At 35.5% G+C, this 21,842-nt stretch overlaps 3 protein-coding genes across 8 annotated transcripts in view; 1 reads left to right on the forward strand and 2 right to left on the reverse strand.

Annotated features, from left to right (window-relative positions):
* LOC108976216 (AF4/FMR2 family member 4-like) overlaps positions 1–21,842 on the forward strand; it is a gene marked incomplete at its 3' end in the record, with an annotated part of 55,781 nt that overhangs the window by 864 nt on the left and 33,075 nt on the right. Inside the window, 2 exon segments of one of the 4 annotated variants that reach the window (XM_018945161.1) lie at positions 9,579–9,675; positions 11,434–11,561. In XM_018945161.1, the coding sequence (XP_018800706.1) occupies positions 11,500–11,561 (62 nt within the window). 4 annotated transcript variants of the gene reach the window in all.
* On the reverse strand, positions 310–5,721 carry LOC108976222 (cytochrome P450 4ae1). Of its 3 annotated transcripts, none has more exons than XM_018945171.1 (7): positions 4,895–5,721; positions 2,790–3,130; positions 2,089–2,475; positions 1,964–2,033; positions 1,283–1,494; positions 789–1,148; positions 310–725 (listed from the first exon to the last, which is right to left on the reverse strand). In XM_018945171.1, the coding sequence occupies exons 2-7, from the start codon at positions 2,950–2,952 to the stop codon at positions 388–390; spliced, it is 1,530 nt and encodes a 509-aa protein (XP_018800716.1). In that variant the 5' UTR covers positions 2,953–3,130; positions 4,895–5,721; the 3' UTR covers positions 310–387. The 3 variants fall into 3 exon arrangements, with proteins under 3 accessions (XP_018800716.1, XP_018800718.1, XP_018800717.1); XM_018945173.1 differs by lacking the exon at positions 4,895–5,721 and adding an exon at positions 4,473–4,490 and having other exon boundaries at positions 2,790–3,059; XM_018945172.1 differs by lacking the exon at positions 4,895–5,721 and adding an exon at positions 3,962–4,042.
* On the reverse strand, positions 3,647–8,828 carry LOC108976220 (cytochrome P450 4d2). Its single transcript, XM_018945169.1, has 6 exons — positions 8,445–8,828; positions 7,769–8,155; positions 7,611–7,680; positions 6,973–7,538; positions 5,715–6,914; positions 3,647–4,169 (listed from the first exon to the last, which is right to left on the reverse strand). The coding sequence occupies exons 1-5, from the start codon at positions 8,599–8,601 to the stop codon at positions 6,553–6,555; spliced, it is 1,542 nt and encodes a 513-aa protein (XP_018800714.1). The 5' UTR covers positions 8,602–8,828; the 3' UTR covers positions 3,647–4,169; positions 5,715–6,552.

The following is a 21,842-nucleotide window of genomic DNA, read 5'->3' on the forward strand; positions in this document are numbered from 1 at the left end:
CGTTCGTTAGAGAAGAGGTGCGCGATTAAATTCTGTCTGAAACTCGGTAAATGTGAGACAGAAATGCCCATAAATATTCATTTTCCTGAAAGAGGCTGCAATTCGAAGCAAATTCGCCTACTGCTGTCTTAGTATAAGTCACTTCTAACTGAAAAATACTGCAGTGGTTCGTACGTTTCATGGAGTGTTCCTCCTTCCTGTTTTCTAAAGGCCATCACATTTCATATAATTTCAGACTATAAAGCAATTCAAGACCCATGAAATGCTAAGTTTTATGTACATGGTCCTTATAAAGTATTAAACCGTATCGACAGTACTCTAAATATCACAATTTTATTGCTACATTTTCACACATCACAATGTTTAAAACTTATGCAGTAACTTCCCTTAAACGTAAGCACGTCTTTTTAGTCCGACGTTAACCCCACTTTTTGAACGTAACACAATTTTGATCGATGGCTGTATCGGTACACCGAAAGCCATGAGTTCGTAGTGGCGCAGCACTTGCACGATGGCAGTACGCATCTCAAGTATGGCAAACCTCTGCCCGATGCAATTGCGTGGGCCCGCGCTGAAGGGTATATTACTGAAGACATTGGCGCGTTCATTATTTTCCAAATGACGTTCAGGCCAAAAACGTTCCGGCTCCGTGTAAACATCGGGGTCACGTAAGATCTGCCAGAGTAATATAAGCACATTGGTGCGCGGTGGCAGCGTTACGTCAGCTGGAAAATGTTGGCGTTAAACACGCTCAAACCACTATTTATAACACTGCTTGAAATACTCACGCAAGACCAGCTCCTCCTTTAACCAACGTCCAATTACCGGTATGGGTGGGTAAAGGCGCAATGTTTCCTTAATTACACAATTCAAATATGTTAGATGCTGCACATCCGAATACTTGATCGGTCGGCTCGTATCAGTGCCGAAGTGGTTGTGTATCTCTTCAAAGAGTACACGTTGACAATCCGGGTGGCGTGACAGTAAATAGAGACAGAAGGAGATTGCTGATGTGGTGGTGTCGTGTCCCTCAAACATGAATGTATTAACCTCATCGCGTATTTGCGCATCGGTTAGCGGTTGCCCATCGGTAGTGGTAGATTGGAGGAGTACATCCAGTAATGCCATGCGTGGTTTTAAGCCGATATCTATGGATTTTAGCAAGAAGTTAAATTAAATGTGTTCGCTTATTTTTGACTATAAGTTAATCTAAGGTATCAGTCTAATTATTAGTCAAAATTCCGTATTACTTGCTCTAAAATTTTGTCTGTATTGCACTCACCCAACATTTCGGGGTTCACTGCACTTTCCGTGCTTGTATTGTATTTGTTTTGCAACGCTGTACGGCGTTCTTCAATAATTTGCTCGGTAAAGCGATGCATGATTCTAATGCCCTCCATTTGCTTTTCATACTGTTGCGGCCGCAGCAGCTTAAATAAGCGCGGAAAGACTAAGATCGGACGTATAAAGCGTGTGGCAACAATATTTGTGACGCTGCGTGGTTAAAAAATAAAAAATCAATACATTTTACATTTTTCTAAACTTTCTACATATACAGGGTTTGTCCGGAAAGTAATAGGACTGATTTTCTTTCCGCCACGACTGCACCGACTTATGAACCGGCTTATGAACGAACGGCTGGTCAGTTGCCTCCGAGCACCTAGAGAGACAGGACAAACATTTTCGTGCGTGTGTGGTGTGTTTCGGTAGCACTATGCCTTTTTGGAGAGTCGGGAGAAGAATGAACAAATCCAAATCCGTGTTCATTGTCTTTTTTGACATCAAAGGCATCGTTCCCCTTGAATTTGTTCGACCTGGAAAAACCGTCAACGCCATGTTTTACGTGGAAGTCCTCAAGAGACTCAAACGAAGGGTCAATCCGTTCCGACAAGACTTCGCAGCATTTGCTATTGCTTTCCGGCAAACCCTGTACTATTTTTAAATAAGTAGTAATTATGCTCACTCATTCACGGCTTGCACAAAATCCGATTTAGAGTCCTGCTGCGCATGCACACATACGCCCATTGCGGTTTCTGAAATTAAACAAAAACATATAATTTTAATATGTCCAATGCTGTATAAGCTTACCCGCTATCACATCCAACGTCATAAGTCCCACATGCGGATATATGTCCACAGTGGTTGCGCCATCCGCGAGCGTTGACAATTTCTGCACCAAGACACGACTTTGTCGCTCGAAAACGTCTACAAACTGCTCGAGTATATTGAAGTGGAAGGTGGGCGTGATAATTTTACGCATCACCTGCCATTTGCGATCGTAACTAAGCAGCAAACCTTCGCCTAACCAGTCGCGCAGTAGCCAATAAAGTTGATTCTTTTGTATATGCTTTTGACTGCTAAGTAGCTCTTCGACATAACGCGGATCGGCGGTTACAACCATTAGATCGCGTAGCAGTAGCGCGCAGAAACTTTTGCCGAAGCGCGAGACGAACTCTTGAAACTTCAAATGTAAATCTTTTTTGTTTTTGTGTTGCATGAATTTCCAAAGAAATTAGATATACAATTAAAGCGGTATTAACCATGTGTGGGCACTTATAACACTAAGCTAATTGCACGCCATTTTATTTTTTAATTTTCGCATGACGTCAACTTAGCAATGCAACTTAGAATACATGCTATAGTGACGTCAGCCAAGGTCAAATAATTCCGAATTCAAAGTGTACCAATTAGCATTACCGCGCGCAGCGGTACGGTGAAAATTTCTTTGGCGCGTTGCGTGTCGTGTGTCTGCATCTGAGCGTGTGTTTAAAATTTGATTTTTTACTCACTATCTGGCTGAAAGCGCGCCAACACGAGCATGCAACCCACGAATGGTATATTGGAGACGGGTGGTATGCGCTTGTAGAAGGCCTGATTACGCGTGCGCTCATACTGGTAGTGTAAGGCTAGGCAGAGAACTGTCGCTGCCAGCAGCATCAGCTCCCAAATCATCGTGCGATTGCTTCGAAGACGCTTTGCTGAATTTTTTTAAATTTAAATTTTATGCTTTAACTGCGACTGTCACGTTTCGTTGTGCTTCATGGACTGCTGTCTAATGTCTTTAAATACGTATTTTAAATATTGAATTACATCAATAAAGTTTTACTGCAAACTAAAATGCTAATCAGCGCTGCAATTAAAGTAAAGTAGTTATATTTAAACAATATCTTTATGGCACTGCAACACTACTTTTTTATACCCTAAACGGGATGTATTAAGTTTGCACACATATACGCGAACTAGTCCCTCAGCTTTTGAGATATTTATTTGAAATTTTGCGTGCGTCTTTTTCTCCCCAAGAAGCTGGTGATTTGTTGTGACCGCTGTTATCGGACCACTATAGGGTGTAGCTTCATAGAAATTGACCCATCCAAATCGAGTACTTATATGGAAAACTTTTTTATCTTAAAATATATATGTATATGTTTCTTCACAAAATTTAGCACAGATTATTACCTAAAAAAAGGCTTCAATCTCGAAACATATTATTCAGATCGAACTACTATAGCATATAGCTGCCATACAAACTGAACGATCAAAATCAAGTTGAAATATTTTATGCCATAGGAAATGCAATCTGTGTAGGGTGTTATAGCTTCGGTGCAGCCGAAGTTTACATTTTTTCTTGTTCTTGGTGGCACTAGTGCACGCCATAACTACGAACAGCACTCTTATCTGTTATTTACATTTATTTGAGTGTATGTGTATAACAAATTTATTACTTGTACTTGAGTTAAATATATATAGCAAATTAAAAACTATAATCCAAAGTTGACACAGCTGCTTATGCGGTACAATTTATGAACTTTAAAAATTATTTTATGGTGCCAGCTAATCAATTGAGCGTTTAAATATGAATATAAATATATAACAATTTCAGGAATAATATTTTTATTGCCACTCCGCGACCTATTTTTAGCCACACTTAATTAATTAAATGTATAATTAAAATATTCTTCACAATTTCAAAGCTTCTAACAGTGATAACGGAAGTCCACCAGCGAATGCGTGCGCACGCTGCCATTTGACAGGAAGAACCGCTACTTCATTTCTGCGCGCCTCATTTCCTTATCTGTTATGCACTGTTCATATAAGAAATATATGTACTCGTGCTGCATTTCTGTTCTTAACATTCGTTTACACTCATGAGTATTTTCGTTAAAAAATCACTGCAATGATCTCATTTACATGCATATAGTTGCGCATTACAAGACATACATATATGTACATAAAAATATACTTAGTCACTCAATTATTCTTTATTTTTCTAATAATCGTACACACACCAACTGTTGGGCACAAATAATGCTTCATTTTAGAAAATAAAGTTCGTTTGACTTATAATAAATTTACACAAAAACATTTCCAATTACTTTATCAAAGAACGCTATTCGGCCACTACTCAAATGGCGTGTTTGAAGGAGTTGAAACAAAGACCCCATTTGAGTAGTGGTGAAACGGCATCCTTATACATAGTATAAATAATTATAATTTTTTATGTTTTTGAACGCTGCCAACGCCTCTCAAACAGCGTGCAGCACATTTGCTAGCCCGCGGCTCACTGCCATCCAGCATTGTTTTCACCCAACTATGTACGTGGTTTTTTTTTTTTTTTTTGCTTCAAAATTACACATGCACATATATTTGTATATAAATAAAATACGAAAACTCATACGTACATATATACATACATACATACAAATATACATAAGCATAATAATAATTATTTTTTATGTGAGGCGGTGACGGTGGGTTTAGCCACGATGTGTTTTTAATACAATTAGAATCGTTTTTGTCACTTTATAGTATGTCTTCAAGTTAAATCGATTGGAGTCAATTATTAATATTAATTTTAATACATTATTTTATTTAGAATATCACTTCAATGCATTACTTTGTAAACAATGAGCACACTGGGTAACGAAACAGCTGATGTTGTGAAATTCAATCATAAAGCAAATCTCATTAACGAATTTGAAATTACATTTCTTTCTTTTATTACACCAAATAATATATGCTAAATTAAGTTGCTAATTTAATCACATAATTCTAATTGTAGAAATAACTATTTAACGAATTAGTTTTAAACGTCCGTTGCCAGTGGCTTGTTATCGCGCACTGCAATATCAGATACAAATTTTGGAGCGTTCAATGTCTCTAAGAATATTGAATAGTTGTGGTTTATATATAGCTATAGCTATAAAAACTTGCATGTATGTATGTATGTATGTTTATGTACCTGCCTTCATAATTGTTTACATACACATATTATTTATTTAAAAAAAATTATTACTATTTGTTGTATTGTCTTTTAACTTATCATAAATGAGTTTGCCGTTTACTTTCACACATTTTATCCTCGCTTAAGTGCTTTGCTGCTATGCGCGCCCTACAAACACATTATCTCGGTTATTAAGGTGAACATGATACAGTTTATGCTTTCTATTTTACGCACACACACACATGCATTTGCTGTTAATGCCAACAACAAAACACACAATATAAACAAACTAATGTCGGCTGTGAATCACTACAATTGCAATTACGCCAATTACATGATAGCTGCCAGTCAGAACTTCTATAATTCAATCACTTTACAAGTATTTGCGTTAATCGCGCAAGCAGAAGCTGGTTAATTCATACAATAATATTATTGACGCGAGATTGCACCTTGCGCTTTATACAAATGTAAACGTTTAGTTTTTTATACGCACTTTTTTGTTGTTCTAATAATTTTCCACAAGCGAAATGTGCGGCAGTCGGACAAAGAGCAACATCACAACTAAAATGCTATAAAGATTTGCTTTTCCACTGTATTTAGTGCGAGAGTGTGAAAACTATTTGAGTATTTGCATTAGAGAGTTGACGTTTATCGCATGACATCACAGAAAGACGAAATGCTTTGACTCGGAAGAAGTAAACAAACACAGTGGTGGTCAAACTGTTGGTGAGTAAATATTTGTGGTGCTATTGGTGAGAGGAAGTGATATTTGAAATACAAATTTGATTACTTTTAACGGAGTCTGCAGTTGCTTTAGTCAAAAACATAATTTCAATAATTTCTAAAAAAATTTTTGTTAAGAAAAGGATAAAATATGCTTCGATTGCTCGGGAGCTAAACATGGCACAAAACCTGTTTGGCACCATTTCAATAAGGCTGCATATAATAAAACTCGGTATTAAAACTTTAAAGGAAGAAATTTCTATCTGCGAATCGGAACAAAAACGATCTTTTCTTATGAAGAATATTATTTCACCTAATTCGAATAACTCTATTGTAATTAAGACCTTTCAATTCAATGCAAAAATATTGGATTTATTTAGTTCTTCTTCTCTTTACTTTTACGTGATTATAGCCAATTTAAGAGCAGACTTGGAGTCAGAAGCTCAAGCAGCTCACGACTTCCGGTGCTAGACCAAGTATCCTCTGGGTAATCAAAGAACATCCGTTTGAAGGCAAGCTACTCACTATTACGTCCAACCAATATTTGTTTTTTCGAAAGAACCTTTCATTTCCCCAATTTTCATAACCACCGAAACTTAATCCACTACTTAACTGCTCGTTGAAGCATAATTTCGCGGCTTTAAGCCCATTTGACTGCCATTCTCGGAGCGTAATACTATAGTCAATGTTGGCCGCAATTCTTGGCCCAGCGGCAGCAACTCAAAGTGCCGTAATATTTTACTTAAAGTGCTCTTCATTTCCAACATGGCAAATTTCTGACCAATACAGTTGCGTGGTCCAGCACTGAAGGGCACATAAACGTACGTATTTCTCGTCTCGCCCTCTTCAAGGGATTCGTTAAGGAAACGTTCCGGTCGAAATGTATCGGGTTCGGGAAAGTATTTCGGATCACGCTGCATAATATAAATGCCGATGGTGACATTTGTGCCGGCGGGTATCGGTTTGCCACCTGCGTAATAAATAAAAGTCTATGTAATTACGTTTCAATTTGGTGCGTATGTGCTTACGTATAACAACATCCTCCTCGAAGTTGCGTCCAATTAGCGGTACCGTTGGATATAAGCGCAGGGACTCCTTGATTACACACTCCATGTACTTCAGTTCACCGAGATCGCGTTGTGTCACTGGACGATCTTTGTCAGCGCCCAGCACTTTACGTATCTCCTCAAATAATTTCGCCTGTACAAGCGGATGTCTGGAGATCAAGTGCAAACAGAATGTGAGCGCGCTGGAGGTGGTGTCGTGCCCCTCGAACATGAATGTGTCCACCTCTTCGCGTATATCTTTATTACTCAGCGGTTTGCCGTCAATGTTAGACTGCAGCAATACATCGAGCAGCGCCATACGTCGTTTCAAGCCCAGTTCGGTGGCGATGGCGTTTGGCGCGGTTTCGCTAATGCTGAGCTCTTTTTCCAGCGCCGAGCGACGTTCCACAATAATGCGTTCAGTGAAATCGTGCATCAGTTTAATGTTGGCGTAGAATAATTTGGCTTCTTTGCGTGAGAGCAATCGGAAAATCCAATCAATACGCTGCCAAGCGTTTGTGAAGCGCCTGGCGAACATATATGTAACGCTATGTGTTATACACATAAATTTGCTATAGTTATCGGAAAATTCGAAATTTGCATGACCGACAGTTAATTACCTTATAACAGCCGATACGTAGGGAAATTCAGGATTCGTTTGTGCATTTACCTTAGTACCCATTGCCGTCTCTATGTACAAAAACAAAAATGTAAAGCACTTGAAAATTAATAACGGTTTAATCATTCGATTAACTAGGAGCTTGAGGCCACCAATTACCTGCAATTATATCCAATGTCATCAAACATAATAGCGGTGCTATGTTCAGTACCGTTTTTCCATCAGCATATTGTGCCATTTTTTTCACCAGCACTGTACTTTGTTGATCGAATATTTCCACAAATTGCTCGAGTATTTTAAAGTGAAATGTTGGTGTTATGATCTTACGGCGCGCATGCCATTTACGGCCGTTGCTTACGAGCAAACCGGTGCCGAGCCATGGATGTAATAGATCATAGAAGTTATTCTTCTTAATATATTTCGAACTGGTGAGTAACACCTCAACGTCGGCAGGATCTGAGAATAATACCGCCAATTGATTCAGCAACCATACGCGATAGCATGTTCCATATTTCTGGCGATTTTGGATAATGAAATCTATAATATCTGGAAAAAATAGAAAAGGCTGAATGAAAAACGATTAACTGTTTTTTTTTTTGGTATAAACAAGAAAGTACATTAACTTCCGCTGACGTTCAAGCTCAGACTTTCAAGTGAAATAACGCTTTAAGGAAAAGCAAATAAAACAGTGTTATTTGGAAACCGAAAACGCAATGTAACACTTGTTACACAAGCGGCCGCCAGAAGGCCTCGAAGTGCATGTGCAGACATTTTACAGACCTAAATTTCGCGCTGATAACTTCGCTAAAGTACACAAAGATTAAGTGCCACTCACCTGCTTGGCTTATACCACGATACATGAGCACATTACCCAACACTGGCAACGGCTTGGGTCCTGGCATATAGTGTATCATATCACTGCGGCGTTTCTTCAGTAAATAATCGCCGAGTACGAGCAGAGCAAATAGTAGCAGCAACAATTCGATGAACATTGTGTCGTAAAATGATTTTTATGTCTTTTATGTTATGTTTATGTTTTATGTTATTGTCTTTTAACGTAATATATTTACATACATATATGGCGTATATATATATCAGCACTATTTCAACCAGTTCTAATTTTAAGTCAGGTACAACTATTTCAAATCCACAACTCAACCGATTCGTTCGAAAATATGCGCTCAACTAAATAAAGGTTCCCCTAGCGCACTTACTTCCTACAGAAAACTCGATCAGATATGCATATATGTATGTATGTATGTACGTGGTGCATATAAATAAACACGTTTACAAGCAGTGGGACTCTGTTTATTATTGCTCTGGTTACACTTGTCTACATTGGAGAAGATCAGCTAGACAAAAAGCGACAAACTTGTAGCTTCATTAGAGCTCACAAACAGCAAGCAACCTCGATCTGTATGACCAATTGAATGCTAATGATAATGTCAAAGTAAAAAACGCGTTTGAACTTTTGGGAGTCGAGTACACTATGTTAGACATTTTTTATAAATACCTCTTACATTTTCGAAACTGTTTGCCGTTTCAACTTAAATTTTCGGAAAATATTCCCAAATGTATGTGCACTCGATACAGGTACAGAGACCACTTTTGAACAGTTTGAAAAGCCATTAAGCTGAGATTTCAATGACAATTGCAAATTTGTTGAATAGTGTTTTTTTTGTAATCGCTTTAAGATAAGGTTTTATTCGAATATGCAGGTGAGAGTACAGATCTGAGATTCTTGTGCTCTTAACATGTTTTGGAGAAGCAAATTAGATCTGAGCACTAAATACAGACATATTTACAAGAACAAACAAATGTGAATAAATAGAGGAAACTTTTATATTATTAGAGCAAGGAGCAAAGGAACTACAGTTGGAGCGGTAAAACTAAAACATTTAGCAACTTTCATACATACATATTTACATATGTATATAAATATAATAAACCAATTTTATTTGTTTATAAGGCAAACATTGACTGATGACATAGCATTGCGTGACTACCTCTATTGACAAAATTTGAGATGTGTGAATCTGCAGCGAACAGACAAAACAGCTTATGTCGTAAGTTTTAAAATCTTTTTTTTTTAATATTTGTTACTCTTTTTGATTAAAATGGAACTTTTTGTATTAAATTTCAGAATATTTTAATTAAAACTTGTTTCTCAAAATGTCTAGATATTAATTGATAGTTTATAATTATTTCGACATATTTAATTACCATCCTTAAAATTTTTTCTATAGCATTAATTATCACCATAAATTAATAATTATTATTAACTTGTTAATATTTTAATATAATTTAATTAATACTAAATAAAAACCTAAATTAAGTTTATATTAAATAATTTAATTTAATGCTTAAGCATTCATATCATTTATATCCAAGCAGCTAAATGGTGGCAGTCATCAATCATTCGTTCAATCTTTTTGTTTTCTGGCAACACTGCGCTACCAACTGTCAACGAGTTTATCCAAAACTTCAGTCAATATATTCATCTTGCTTTCGCCCATACGCTTTCAAGCGTACGGAAATTTTTCGAGCAACATTTTCGCAGTTGACTGCGTCAGTTCCACTTTGACGGCTGTGAGAAAAATTTCGTACATTTAACGCGCGAAATTTTCTCCATTTTAGTGAAACAGCAACCTAGAAAACTGGTAGAAAAGTGCAAAAAAAATCTCAAAAATTACATAGAATAGTGTCTAGAGTTGTAAAACGGTAGTGCGTGAACACAGTTGCTAAATAAAAACTTATAAAAGTACACTGAAGTGTGTGTTGTAAAAGAAGTGTTCTTTACGTGCTGCGACCGTGTGTAAAAGTAAATATTCTTATATTTCTTCAAAAATTTCTAGTGTGTAAAAACCACAAGGTTTATATATTCTTAATTGTAGTAAAACTTTTTGTTATATTAAACAATCTACAATATGTAACGTTTAGCACAACATTTGTTCAATTAATTAACTTGCTAAGGTTTTTTGTGCCAAAATAAAATGGCGCTGATTGTATGGTGTGGTATAGTCGCATGGCGGCCGAAATGTATGCGGCGAACGCGAGCAGCAACTGCGCTAGTGTGTCAGGGACCGGGTTGTCATAGTTTTTAATAATACATATATAATTTGCAATTCCATCTGTGTATTTTTTTTTAAGGTGTTGTGTTTATAGCGGAATAATAATAATACATTCGATATTTATTTATATTAGCAGCAATTTAAAATTTGTATTTATATACGAGATTTTAGTATAGCAGCGCTGCTTCGTGTGTGCTGCTAACGCATATTTCTGCAGTCAAGCATCGTGGCAGCGAAGCTAATCCAACGAGTTAAAAGAGCGAAAAGTAGTTCGTTTATTGAGTTTTGAATGAAGAAGTTCTTTGCGCTTTCAAAAATATGCACCTTGGCATTGCCAGTCTGGCTGTGTGTGTACAAAATGTATAATAATATTTATAAATTAATTAGCCAAAAATGCGTTTGTGCAACTATAAATAGAGAGTTTGCCAAACCTAGAGAGTGGGCGTAGAAAGTGCTCTTGTAGTATAATAGAAACTTGCAAAAATTTACGATAACAAGTTGAATGACCCTCCATTTTGCAAGTGTCATTTATTTATCAGTATTAGAAAAAAGATAATAGACTAAATATGATTTTTATTGTAATTTAGTTTGCAAATAAATTAATTTTCCTTAATCATGCCACAACGTTAAATTGCATCTGAGTATTTTCATACATATGTATATATAATATATTTTATTATTCACTTTAAGACATCAGAAACATATTGCGCCGTTTTTGAATTGCTCATACTTACTTTTGCGTTTTTTTTTCAGTTTTGTTTTGAAGACTTAATTTTGCTGGATTTCATTAGCAGCGCTGAAACAGTTTTTTAATAACTAATGTTTGGGAATATGAATAATGGTGGCCATGCGCCATACGGATTCAATGGTTATAGACCGAGGTATTTATGAACATACTATTTATTATTTAACTTATTTACATATAAAATTTACGAAATTAGTAACTCCACAATAATGTAGAAAACAATTAATATCATTACATGTAATAGGATACCAAATTTGATATGTAATGCACCTTTTGAAGTCTCAGTTTCTAATTTCAAATGTTTAATTTTAAATAGTCTCGGAAACTAGTATTGAAAAGTTTCTACAGAGAATACTGCGTAATTCTAGGGGCATATGTACATTATACTTCCTTAAAAATCAACTTGCATTTTTTTTGCAGTAGTCAACAGCAAAGGACACTCGAACAGATAATCGATGCAAAAAATTTAATTTTACTTATATTAGGTTGTAAACACACAAGTAGGCACATATTTCCTTTTTTACAATACCACCCTTGCGTCTTATTTTTTATAAACAGCCACGTGCACCTCCTGCCAACGGTTCGTCCGCTGTATTTCTATGCTGCATTGTTGTTTTTATGCATTTATGGTCTTTTTGTTTTGTTGGCACTTGAGTTTATTATTTTCTTATAGTATATATTCATATTTATTCTTATGTATTGATTTTTGTGTAGTCATATACATAAATTGCTCTTGAAATTTTGCCAAAGTAACTGCTGTGGAATGCACACAGATTTTTTCCAATATTTTGGTTGAATCGGTTAAGTATAAAAAATTAATATGGGTGGGTATACAATTATGTACTGAATGTCTCTGCTTGTTACTGGTGATTTATAATAATTTTGATTTAATTTTTCTTTTAATTAATTTGAAATTTTTTTATCACATATAAAATTATAAATAAAACATAACTTTAGTAAAATTCCTTGATATAAATCTGCCTTAAAAATTGATTGACCATTTTGTTGCTATGCTTGGTTTGTGGTTTTCTTGTACTATGTCCAATGTTGTTTAACTTACATCTAGCTGCCCAATCGTCTGTGTCATTGCCAAACAATTCACAACTAATTTTACTTATTCCCCTGCTTCACTAAAATTTTTAGTTTAATTTTATTTTTATACGAATTTGTTGTGCCTTCGTGCGCATTGCAGCCAAAAAGTATGCTAAGATATGCTATACTTTGGTGTGCATGAAATGCTACATAAAATCTTACAACAATAACGAATATATGTACGTGAAATGCCACATAACTGCCTGGTAGCGACTGGTGTTGCTTTGGTTTTTGGTACGCCATTCCTGTTGTATATGCACGTAGTAGCTTTTTTAGAGTGCAACTAGCGTTTCAGCTGCTTTTGCCGTTCGTACTCTACTCTCTGTGCCACTGTCGTCTTTTTCGCCCATTGGTCCACTATTCTAAATATTACATATTTTTGCTTTTATATTTATTCCTTGGGCGTCCCACTGTTGTCTATTATCCAATTCAACTGGCAGTTGGCATGTTTTGACCGCATTTCCCTTGATTTCCATAACTGCTCACATAGTTGTATACCATGTTATTTGGTAGATAAAATTCTTTGAATTCCTGTCAACTTCCGGTAGTGATATTTCCAGAAATGTTATTCGTAGGTTTTGTTCGAGCAAATTGTTGAAATTTTCAAATTAGAAATGTATTTTATCATAATTTAGGTTTAAATATAATTTATTATTAACGTTCATCTAAAAGCTGCCTTTATTTTATACTAAGTTTTACTCGAATCTTTTGTTTCCAACATCGCTGTTTGGTGTTGACAACAAATAATGTGTACAAATACTATCGGAAATCGATATCACGCACGTGTTTTTGCTAAGTCGTGTTTTTGCTTACTTACATACGTACATATATATACAAAAGTGTCGCTAAATTTCGATAAAATATAAGAACTTACCTTATAAAATAATTTTACAAAATTTTTATTCAGTTGATGAGTGAGTTTACATCGATAAACTTATTTTATTAAATTTCTTTTTCTCCCCTCATTACTCTTGATCTAATTTTTGTGCTTTGTTCATTGAAGAATTTTTCTGTCTTTATGCCAAGGTATTTTTGATTTTTTTTTATTAAACGTTTTTTCTTTTAGTATTTGTTAGCGGTAATTCAAACCCATAGTCAGTGTAGGTGTTTTGAACTTTCAAGACATAGCATACTTCCTTTTATTTTGTTTTTTCGCTTTAGTCTTTTGTTGGCAGTGTTTTTTGTCGATATACGCTACCAAGGTAAATCAGTTAGCATTGACAGTGAGCTGGTTTCTACAGAAGCCAACCCAGATGATAAGAAATAAAAGCGTTTCAAATTAGTAAGAAATTTAATATTAGGTTTATGAACTCGGTCAGAAAAATCTATTTGGAATAATAATATTTTTTTGTTAGTAGTTTTAAATAGTGTGCAAGTATTCTGTGCGTACTTGTTACAGAAAATAATAAAAGAAAAACTAAAAATAGTGAAATTAATTAAACTAATTTCTTCAAAAAGTTCATTCGCACTTTTCCTATATTAAAAAGAAATAAAAAAAATATATCCACACGCACAGAGTAGTGTGTTGAATTCAGCACTGTAATTTGCTTGTAAAAATAAATATACAGTCAGCGTGTTAATAATGCAAGCAACAATAAAAAAGTTATATAAATTGTATCCCAAAAAGCCATAAAATTCAACAAGTAAATAAAAATTGCGAAATTCATAATTCAACAAGGACAGCAATTAAAAATTTCCACATCAACAGCAGCAAAAAAATAAAATTACTGCGTAGGGTATCCGACGAAGTCATATTTGCTACTGTGAAACAAACAAAGAATAAATTTTTTTGGATAAAATTGCAAACGTGTGCAGCAGCAGGCAGTAAGGAAAACCGCAACTACTATGTACCGGTAATTGTTACACAAATACATACCTATCTTTTCAGCAACTAATTCATGTTATATAGATATACACATATTTCACACGTTTTTTCTATAAATACCCAAACGTGTGTGCATATAGTACATAATAGGTAATTCGCTTGTTTTTCAACATTGTTTCATTGCAAATTTATTCGACAAAAGACCAAATACTTCTGAAATGTACATTTAAGCACATAAGCACATTTCTCTCATTTCGACTTTCAGTAAATTTTAATTGTAAACAAAAATTCCATACTTTTCATTAGTAGAATATTTGCTTTTGATTTTATTTTCAAAATTGGAATCATGGACTTTACTTAAACATATTTTTATATTTTGTACAAAATCATTTCACTAAACGACCATGTGAACGCCATTTTAGCCTCTCATAACTGTTATCGATTATCGATAGTACTAGGGCATTTGTCATATTTATCATATATTGTTTTTAGAACTTTTTAAATTCATAAATATTATATATTATATTATAAAGAAATTATTTTTATTATAATTGTTTCACAGTTCGATATTTATATATACATACATATGTACATATGTTCAAATGCATAAAAACAATGGACCGGCTTAGCAATTTTGCTGGCAAGCAGCTTCAACTAGTTTTAAATGTATTACTCATTTAAATTACTACTCGAATAGTAACTGATTTAATTTCAACTGCAATTTTGTTTGCTCTAAAATTTAATGAATGCGTATGAAGTGCAATTAAACCATTTTCGCACATTTTTTTGTGTACATATTTGTGCTTGCGTACAAATAGCAATGAAATATGCAGTAACAAGTACATATTTACACATACACTCCTGTATATACTAAATATCTATAAGTATATAAAAATACATTTCCAGTAGCTATGGTTCTTCCGTCGTATAGGCATGCGGGCTGCTTCACAGCCTCTATAGCTTGCCGTTAGCTTTCAATGTTGAATATGAGTAAATACTTTTATGCAGTGCAAACAAACAAATAAAATCCTAATGAGTTTACTGAAATCCAAATCCTAAAAAATCCCCAATGGTTTGCAACCGAAGGCAAGGCAGCAGACGTTAGGAAAATCGGCTGTGTGCGGAGTGAGTGAATCAGTGGTGGCAGACGCTTTAGTTTAACTTCGGGCTTTGGCTGACAGCGTGTTACATAGCCATAGTAGCTGTGCAGCTAAACTGATTTTGAAGCAGACAAACAAAATCATATTGCTTGCCAGTGAACGTGGAAGTTGAACTCAGCGCTGCTATAAAAATATACATACACAAGTAAACAATGCTACCTATGTGTGACGTACGAAAAAGCTGAAACGTATATACATATGTACATGCTTCAGTTGCAACGAACTAATGCCACCCGCTTCAATGACTTGCAGTAAATAATTGAAAAGTTTCGAAAGTACTGCAACTACTGCTATTTTGCCACAACTTTTATTAGCATGCTTACGACTGTTGTTGCTACTGGCACTACTTACTATGTCAGCTAGTATTTTTTCCATTAGTTTGTTATGACTGCGCTATTAATTTATTACTGCACTTCTTAATGTGTTTAACTCTCAGCAACCACTTAACGCCATAAACAAATGCAATTTCCTTTGCAACACCCCCTATGTGAGGAAGCTGCTGAACAGGTCCTTGCATTAATATGCACTTCTTCTGGTCCAGTTGACCCATTCACTGAATATCTAATTTTATTTACACTGTGATAATATTTGTGACTGCTGGTTGGAAGTTTTTCAATTGAGTGGTTTGGTTGTGATACTCTCAGAGCTGTGGATTGTTGATTACCATTGCCTCAGGTCTTGGAACACAAGTGACACAGGCCACAAAAAGGGTAGTGTTGATGAGGAACAGACCAAATAGCTCTTACTATTAGGTCAAAGGAGGCTTAGCAACACTAGTGGTCATCACAGGGTAACTATAGTTATGTATGTAAAATTCCACCTTCAGGAAATGGGGGAAAAATGCATTCGGCAGAATGCAGGGCATATATGATGAGGCATTGGAACATTATCTATATTCAGCCTTCAGCCGGATGAGAAGGGACGTATTATATTTGCTGGATAAGACTGAATTAATTACCTCCAGGGGGTACGATGGACCCAAAGCGGTCGCCTTTTTTTTGTGCAGACGTTCTTTTCTTCCCAAGAAGCTGCTCATTTGTCGAATTTTCACAAAATTTTTTGTAGATCATCGCCTAAGGGAACAATCTCCAAAGAAAATTTTCAGATCGGATAATTAGAGCATATAACTGTCATACAAACTGACCGTTCAGTATCAAGATATATAATATATTGTCTCCTTTTATAACATAAAAATGTAGTGAGGAGTATTATAGCTTATACGCAGCCAAAGTTAATTTTTTTTTCGTTTTCTTTGAATTTATGGCCATAAAAGCCTCAAAGGCTATACCTCCTTTGCTTCATTCTTGTCGTTTTCGTCGCCCCATTGACTTCATTTCCGCTTCATCACTATCGCACTTCCTTTGACACAATTGCACGTGCGAGGCGGCGCGCGCGTCTCCAAGTCGCTCACTTTTGCAGCCGCATGACAACACGCAGTGCTGCTCACCCACCTATTGATCGTTCGACCGACCACGTTTACCGCAAATTATCCAAAAGTTTTAGTTGTGCATAAATTTTCTTTCTGTGTTATTTGTTTTTCTTTTGCTTTTAATTTCTGTATTTTTTTCTCTAAATTTTTCTTGCCACTTGGCACACGCCTATCATCACTCTGTGCATCGTGTCTCACTTTTCGCTGTCGTTGAGTAATTGTTTAAACGTTTTTTTGCGTCCGCTAACGCTCTACCTTTGCATACTAGTAGGCGTCTTGACCGGCATCTAATTTAAATTCCATAAGTTTTTATGTCCGCGCGGCAACATATACATATGTATATTTTTTCTCTTTTATTTTATTTTATGTTTTTCATTAACGTTTTCTCTATTTTCATTACTTTTTTCTTAATTGTAAACTGTCTATTGTCGCCTTGGTGTGCTGATTTACACGTTCTGCATTTTTCTGTTTTTGCTGTCACGTTTTTGCGCTGACACATCGCTTCCTTATTCGATACACATGCCACCAACAACCATTTTCCTTTTATTTATTTACTTTTATACTTGAATATACATGTTTTCGTTGTGTTTTCGCACTTTATTTACATGTTGTTTTGTATTGTAGTTGCACCTTCCAGCCCATGGAAATGTTCATGTTGCTGTCCACACTTTATCCACGCTTCTTTTCTGCAGTTTGTCGTTCGTTCATGAATTAATGCAGCATTTTCTGCCTCGTAAGTCGTTGAAGAAGTTGTGCCGGCTCGTCATTGGCGACTTTTGACACCTATACCTGCCTGTAGGCAAGCTTTTGTTTTACATTTTTGTTGTATTCGTAGATTTGATTTATTTTTTTTTTTATCACAGTTGACAACTTTTTTGTAAACCAGCGTTGTTGTCTTTGAAATTCGGCTAAAAACTCGCTTATTACTTTCGTAGTTGCCTAGACTTCTTTAATATTTTCCGTTATCACTTTTTTTTGCTTACTTTTCCATGAAATTTGTAACTCCTAGAAGGAGATACTAAAAAGAGCTGAATCGATGTAGGCATGTCGGTCTGTCTGTATATGTATATGCGAACTAGTCCCTCAGTGTTTGAGTTATTGAGCTGAAAATTTGCAAAGCTTTTTTTCACTCCAAAAAGCTGCTGATTTGTCAGCATCTTCAATATCCAATCTCTGGCATGGCGTACAAAATGAATGATCAAAATGAAGTTTTTGTATGGAAACCTTTTTATTTGTCACTGCTCAACAGCTTTCTAGAACGAAATTCGTCGTCATTCACTTCACTTCGTTTGTAATGCGTACTCTTCGTCTTCGCCCACTTTTTTGACTCTTTCGCAGTTCCATACTTTTGTTAAAATAGCGTTTGTATTTTTTCGCTTTGTTAACCTTTTTTCTCCTTACTCACCACATTTTCATTTTTCGGCCTGCTCTTTTCTGCGTTCAAACAATTTCATATATTAATAATACAACAAAAACCCTGTACTGTTATCATATTGTGTTTATAGTTCTTCCTGTGCTCCTTTCCGGTTTTGTTTTGAAAACAAGATTTTTTTTCGCATATCCTTTATTCGCACTCTGTTTGCGTTGGAAAACCTGGCTACAATACAATTTTTTTCATTGTTATGTATTTTTCATGCAATTTTTCCTTTGATTCACAATAAATTGAATTTATGTTCTCCATTTCGTGTAAAATCCGAATTTCGTGTAAAATACGAGTGAGACTCCATTTGCATTTGATTTTGTAAACTATGAAAGCTTATGTAGAGAAAATATTTTACAATTGCTGTATCGATATCTCTTTTAATATCGATATTTCGGCATAATTTCATTATAAATGTTTAAACAGTTGAGAGCAAGGTAAAAGTTCAAACTAACACATTTTGAATATTTGTAAGTTATTGCTATTTCTTCTTCCAGCTCCTTAGAAAGTCTGCGCAAATCAGTTTCTCTGTTAAGTTTATCATGAAATGAATAATAAAATTGCTGAGCATTGTTTCCAGCGCATGCCAAGGCTGTCACATTTTTCCTTTCCACAATTATAAATACTTACGTTGATGATACGACAAAAAGTATGAGGTAAGCAAAATTACGAAAATACACAGAAAAGCGTGGCAAAGTGAAAAAATAAAAATAGTGCCAATACATTGATTGCAATTTCACTGCCAATTTCAATTTAAATATGGCACAGACAGCGCCGAGATCAGTTCAAGCACAAAGTCGACACGGCGGCCTACTACCGAAGCGCGCACACAGTCGTTGACAATGCATGCTGTGAAGGATATATTGTAAATATATCAAAATAATGGGAATAATAGGTCATAAAACGCCACACATATACAACCATATATGCGAAATATGTATAATATACATAAAAGGTTGTGTGTTGCGCGAACTTTGGACAATTTCTGACACTGAATGGCCTTACAAAATGAAAAAAAATAACGTTTTTACGCAAATGTTGTATTGATATACTGCCGCTTACTGTGTATTTGCTTACGCGCCTAAAAGTGTGTTACACATATATGCATATCGGCTATACGCCCGCATTTTATCGGCATTTTTTATATGCTGCTAAATTTCCTTTAAGTAATTTGTGTTTGAAATGAGACCTGAATTTTTTCCTTCCTTCGTATTTTATTAATTCACTTTTTAACAGTTTCTTTCGTGTCTGTGTGCGCCTTTTAAAAGTTGATTGTTGATATCGCTTGAAAATTTTCAAGGCATTTGCATATCTTTTATTTATCAGCGCATTTTCAACGGCATTTCTCGTACATACACTAGCATATATGTATGTATATGTTCATATGTTCGAATATATAAAAATATGCTCGCTTAATGACAATGTCGCTTCCTTAAAGTAACAATGCATAATAAAATTCATAGTTGCAACGAAAATCCTGTGCATGGTTGTTCATATGAAGGTCGGCTTCGCTTGCTCTGCACGTCTTTGCGGTAGCTTTGCCATGAAACATGTGAGACATAATTTGAATAATGCTTTTCTTTCTTTCGTTTATAGCGTATAGTTGCCATATAATTAAAAATCATACAAAAAAATTTTGAGAAATTTTATAAAAAAATTTTAATAAAAAAATTTTATAAAAAAACTTTAATAAAAAAATTTTATAAAAAAATTTCTTTCAATAGTAGTCTGCTTTGGGCGCTTACGTGGCTGGAAGTAAATTTGTGTTTTTCAAAAGAAGTCTATTTTTTTTTGTTTTGTATTAGATAAAGTGTCGCATATCTTTGCCCGTCAGCTTTCAATTTGTCACCCTAGCATGATTTTTATGTCCTGGAAAGTAATTTTTTCTGTTTCTAATTCTTAAAATATACTTTAAGGCGCTTAGCGTTTATTGTATCACTAAACAATTTTGTTCTAGCATAATTAGTGGATGGCAAAGCTTAATATACTATAATATAAAAAGAGCACCTCATATAAGCAATGAATGTAAAATAGGTGCTGCCTACATTTAGGGGCTGTCAGTAAAAATCAGGCATATCATGATATGTCTTCGAAACTTCGTTTATACCTTCCACACAATTGCTTGCTATAAAATAGACATTGCCTATATTTAGGCGCTATCAGTGTGGCTATTGTCTGTTTCCGCAACGGAAACATACCATGGTAAAACGGTAAAATTTACAAATTGATGCACGAAAATGTGCATTAATTTAAGCCACACAACAGTAGATTGTTGTTGTATCGAATTTACTTGTTCAACCAGCAACAACATGTTTGCATGTGTGTGTGTGTATGTTAGTATTATGAGTTTACAAATTGTTAGCATACATTTAGGCTAACATATGACCGTAAATACCTGAAATGCAAGTAATTGCTTCTTTAAGCAACTCTGCATGTTGACGCTATTTATCTGCTCTTGAGTAATCCTCGTTAATTTGCACAAATGTGCAACTAAAATGCACCAAAGGATATACATACAAGCATTGTACATATATTTTGACAGCAAGTAGGAAACATGAGCAGCTCACGTGAGCGAAGCGCGCCGAACAAGTGTGGGTTTTTGAGGGAGGGATTTCGGAAGTCTTCTTTGCTGCTTGCTTGCTTCCATGTGGTTTGGTGTCCTGCGTCTATGTGCGCACTGAGCCGACGAGATAAACCAAGCATCCGCCTGTCGCTCGGCTTCACACAAGCGCAACCAACCTTTTTCTGTTTAAGAGCATATTTGAAGCGTTGTCTTCCATCCATCATATGTAGATTTTTGGTTGGGTATGTGCAAAGGTGTAGCTAGTCACAATCAACTTTATGCCTCAGCTAATAGTTAACCGCTGGTTCCCTCATCTAAATGCAAATGCCTTGCTTCTAAAGTTGGTTACTAACACCGTTACATACATACATGTATGTATGTATTTGACCTCGACAAGTGACCTGTCTACTGCTTATTTGTAAAGCCAAGCCGAACAATCGCTTGACGCGCAAGGCATCTGGCGCCTTTCGCTGACATTCCTCAACAACCTGTGCGCTGTTCTGTTAGCTAGTTGCTTCTGATTTTCGGGTTCGCATGTTCCATATTTTCCCTATTTTTTCTCCTTTCGGTTGCTCCTCAAGCGCTTTGGTTTCTTGCGTGTTCTTGTCTTATCACATGTGTCAGCAGTTTCAGCGAGATTTGCCACTAGTTTTGTGTTTCGCCTGCTGTAGCTATAGCGCTTGTGCGTGCGCGTTCTGTTGTGTGCGTTCTGTTGTGTCATCGTTAGTTGGGGATATTACATGCAGCATGCATGCTCAGCGGTCGGTCCAACTGGGCGTATGAGTGTCCTAAAGTACTTTAATGCGAACTTTATATTTTTTAGGCAATTTTTGAAAACTGGGTTTCCATTTCTGAAAATTTTAGTGAAATATAAATTTTTTTAAACTTATTTTTTCTATTTAATTTTTAATCTACAATAGAATTCTCA

This window comes from Bactrocera latifrons, unplaced genomic scaffold (genome assembly GCF_001853355.1).
Source record: "Bactrocera latifrons isolate USDA-ARS-PBARC rearing strain unplaced genomic scaffold, ASM185335v1 scaffold_74, whole genome shotgun sequence".
Lineage (NCBI taxonomy): Eukaryota > Metazoa > Arthropoda > Insecta > Diptera > Tephritidae > Bactrocera > Bactrocera latifrons.

Coding starts and splice junctions, on each gene's coding strand:
- LOC108976222 (XM_018945171.1), bottom strand. CDS start 2,952: ATGATTTGGGAGCTGATGCTGCTGGCAGCGACAGTTCTCTGCCTAGCC. Junction 2,476..2,789: donor GGCGCGCTTTCAGCCAGATA/GTGAGTAAAAAA, acceptor AAAACAAAAAAG/ATTTACATTTGAAGTTTCAA. Junction 1,495..1,963: donor TTTGTGCAAGCCGTGAATGA/GTGAGCATAATT, acceptor TTAACCACGCAG/CGTCACAAATATTGTTGCCA.
- LOC108976220 (XM_018945169.1), bottom strand. CDS start 8,601: ATGTTCATCGAATTGTTGCTGCTACTATTTGCTCTGCTCGTACTCGGC. Junction 7,681..7,768: donor GACATTGGATATAATTGCAG/GTAATTGGTGGC, acceptor TTTTGTACATAG/AGACGGCAATGGGTACTAAG. Junction 7,539..7,610: donor TACGTATCGGCTGTTATAAG/GTAATTAACTGT, acceptor TATAACACATAG/CGTTACATATATGTTCGCCA.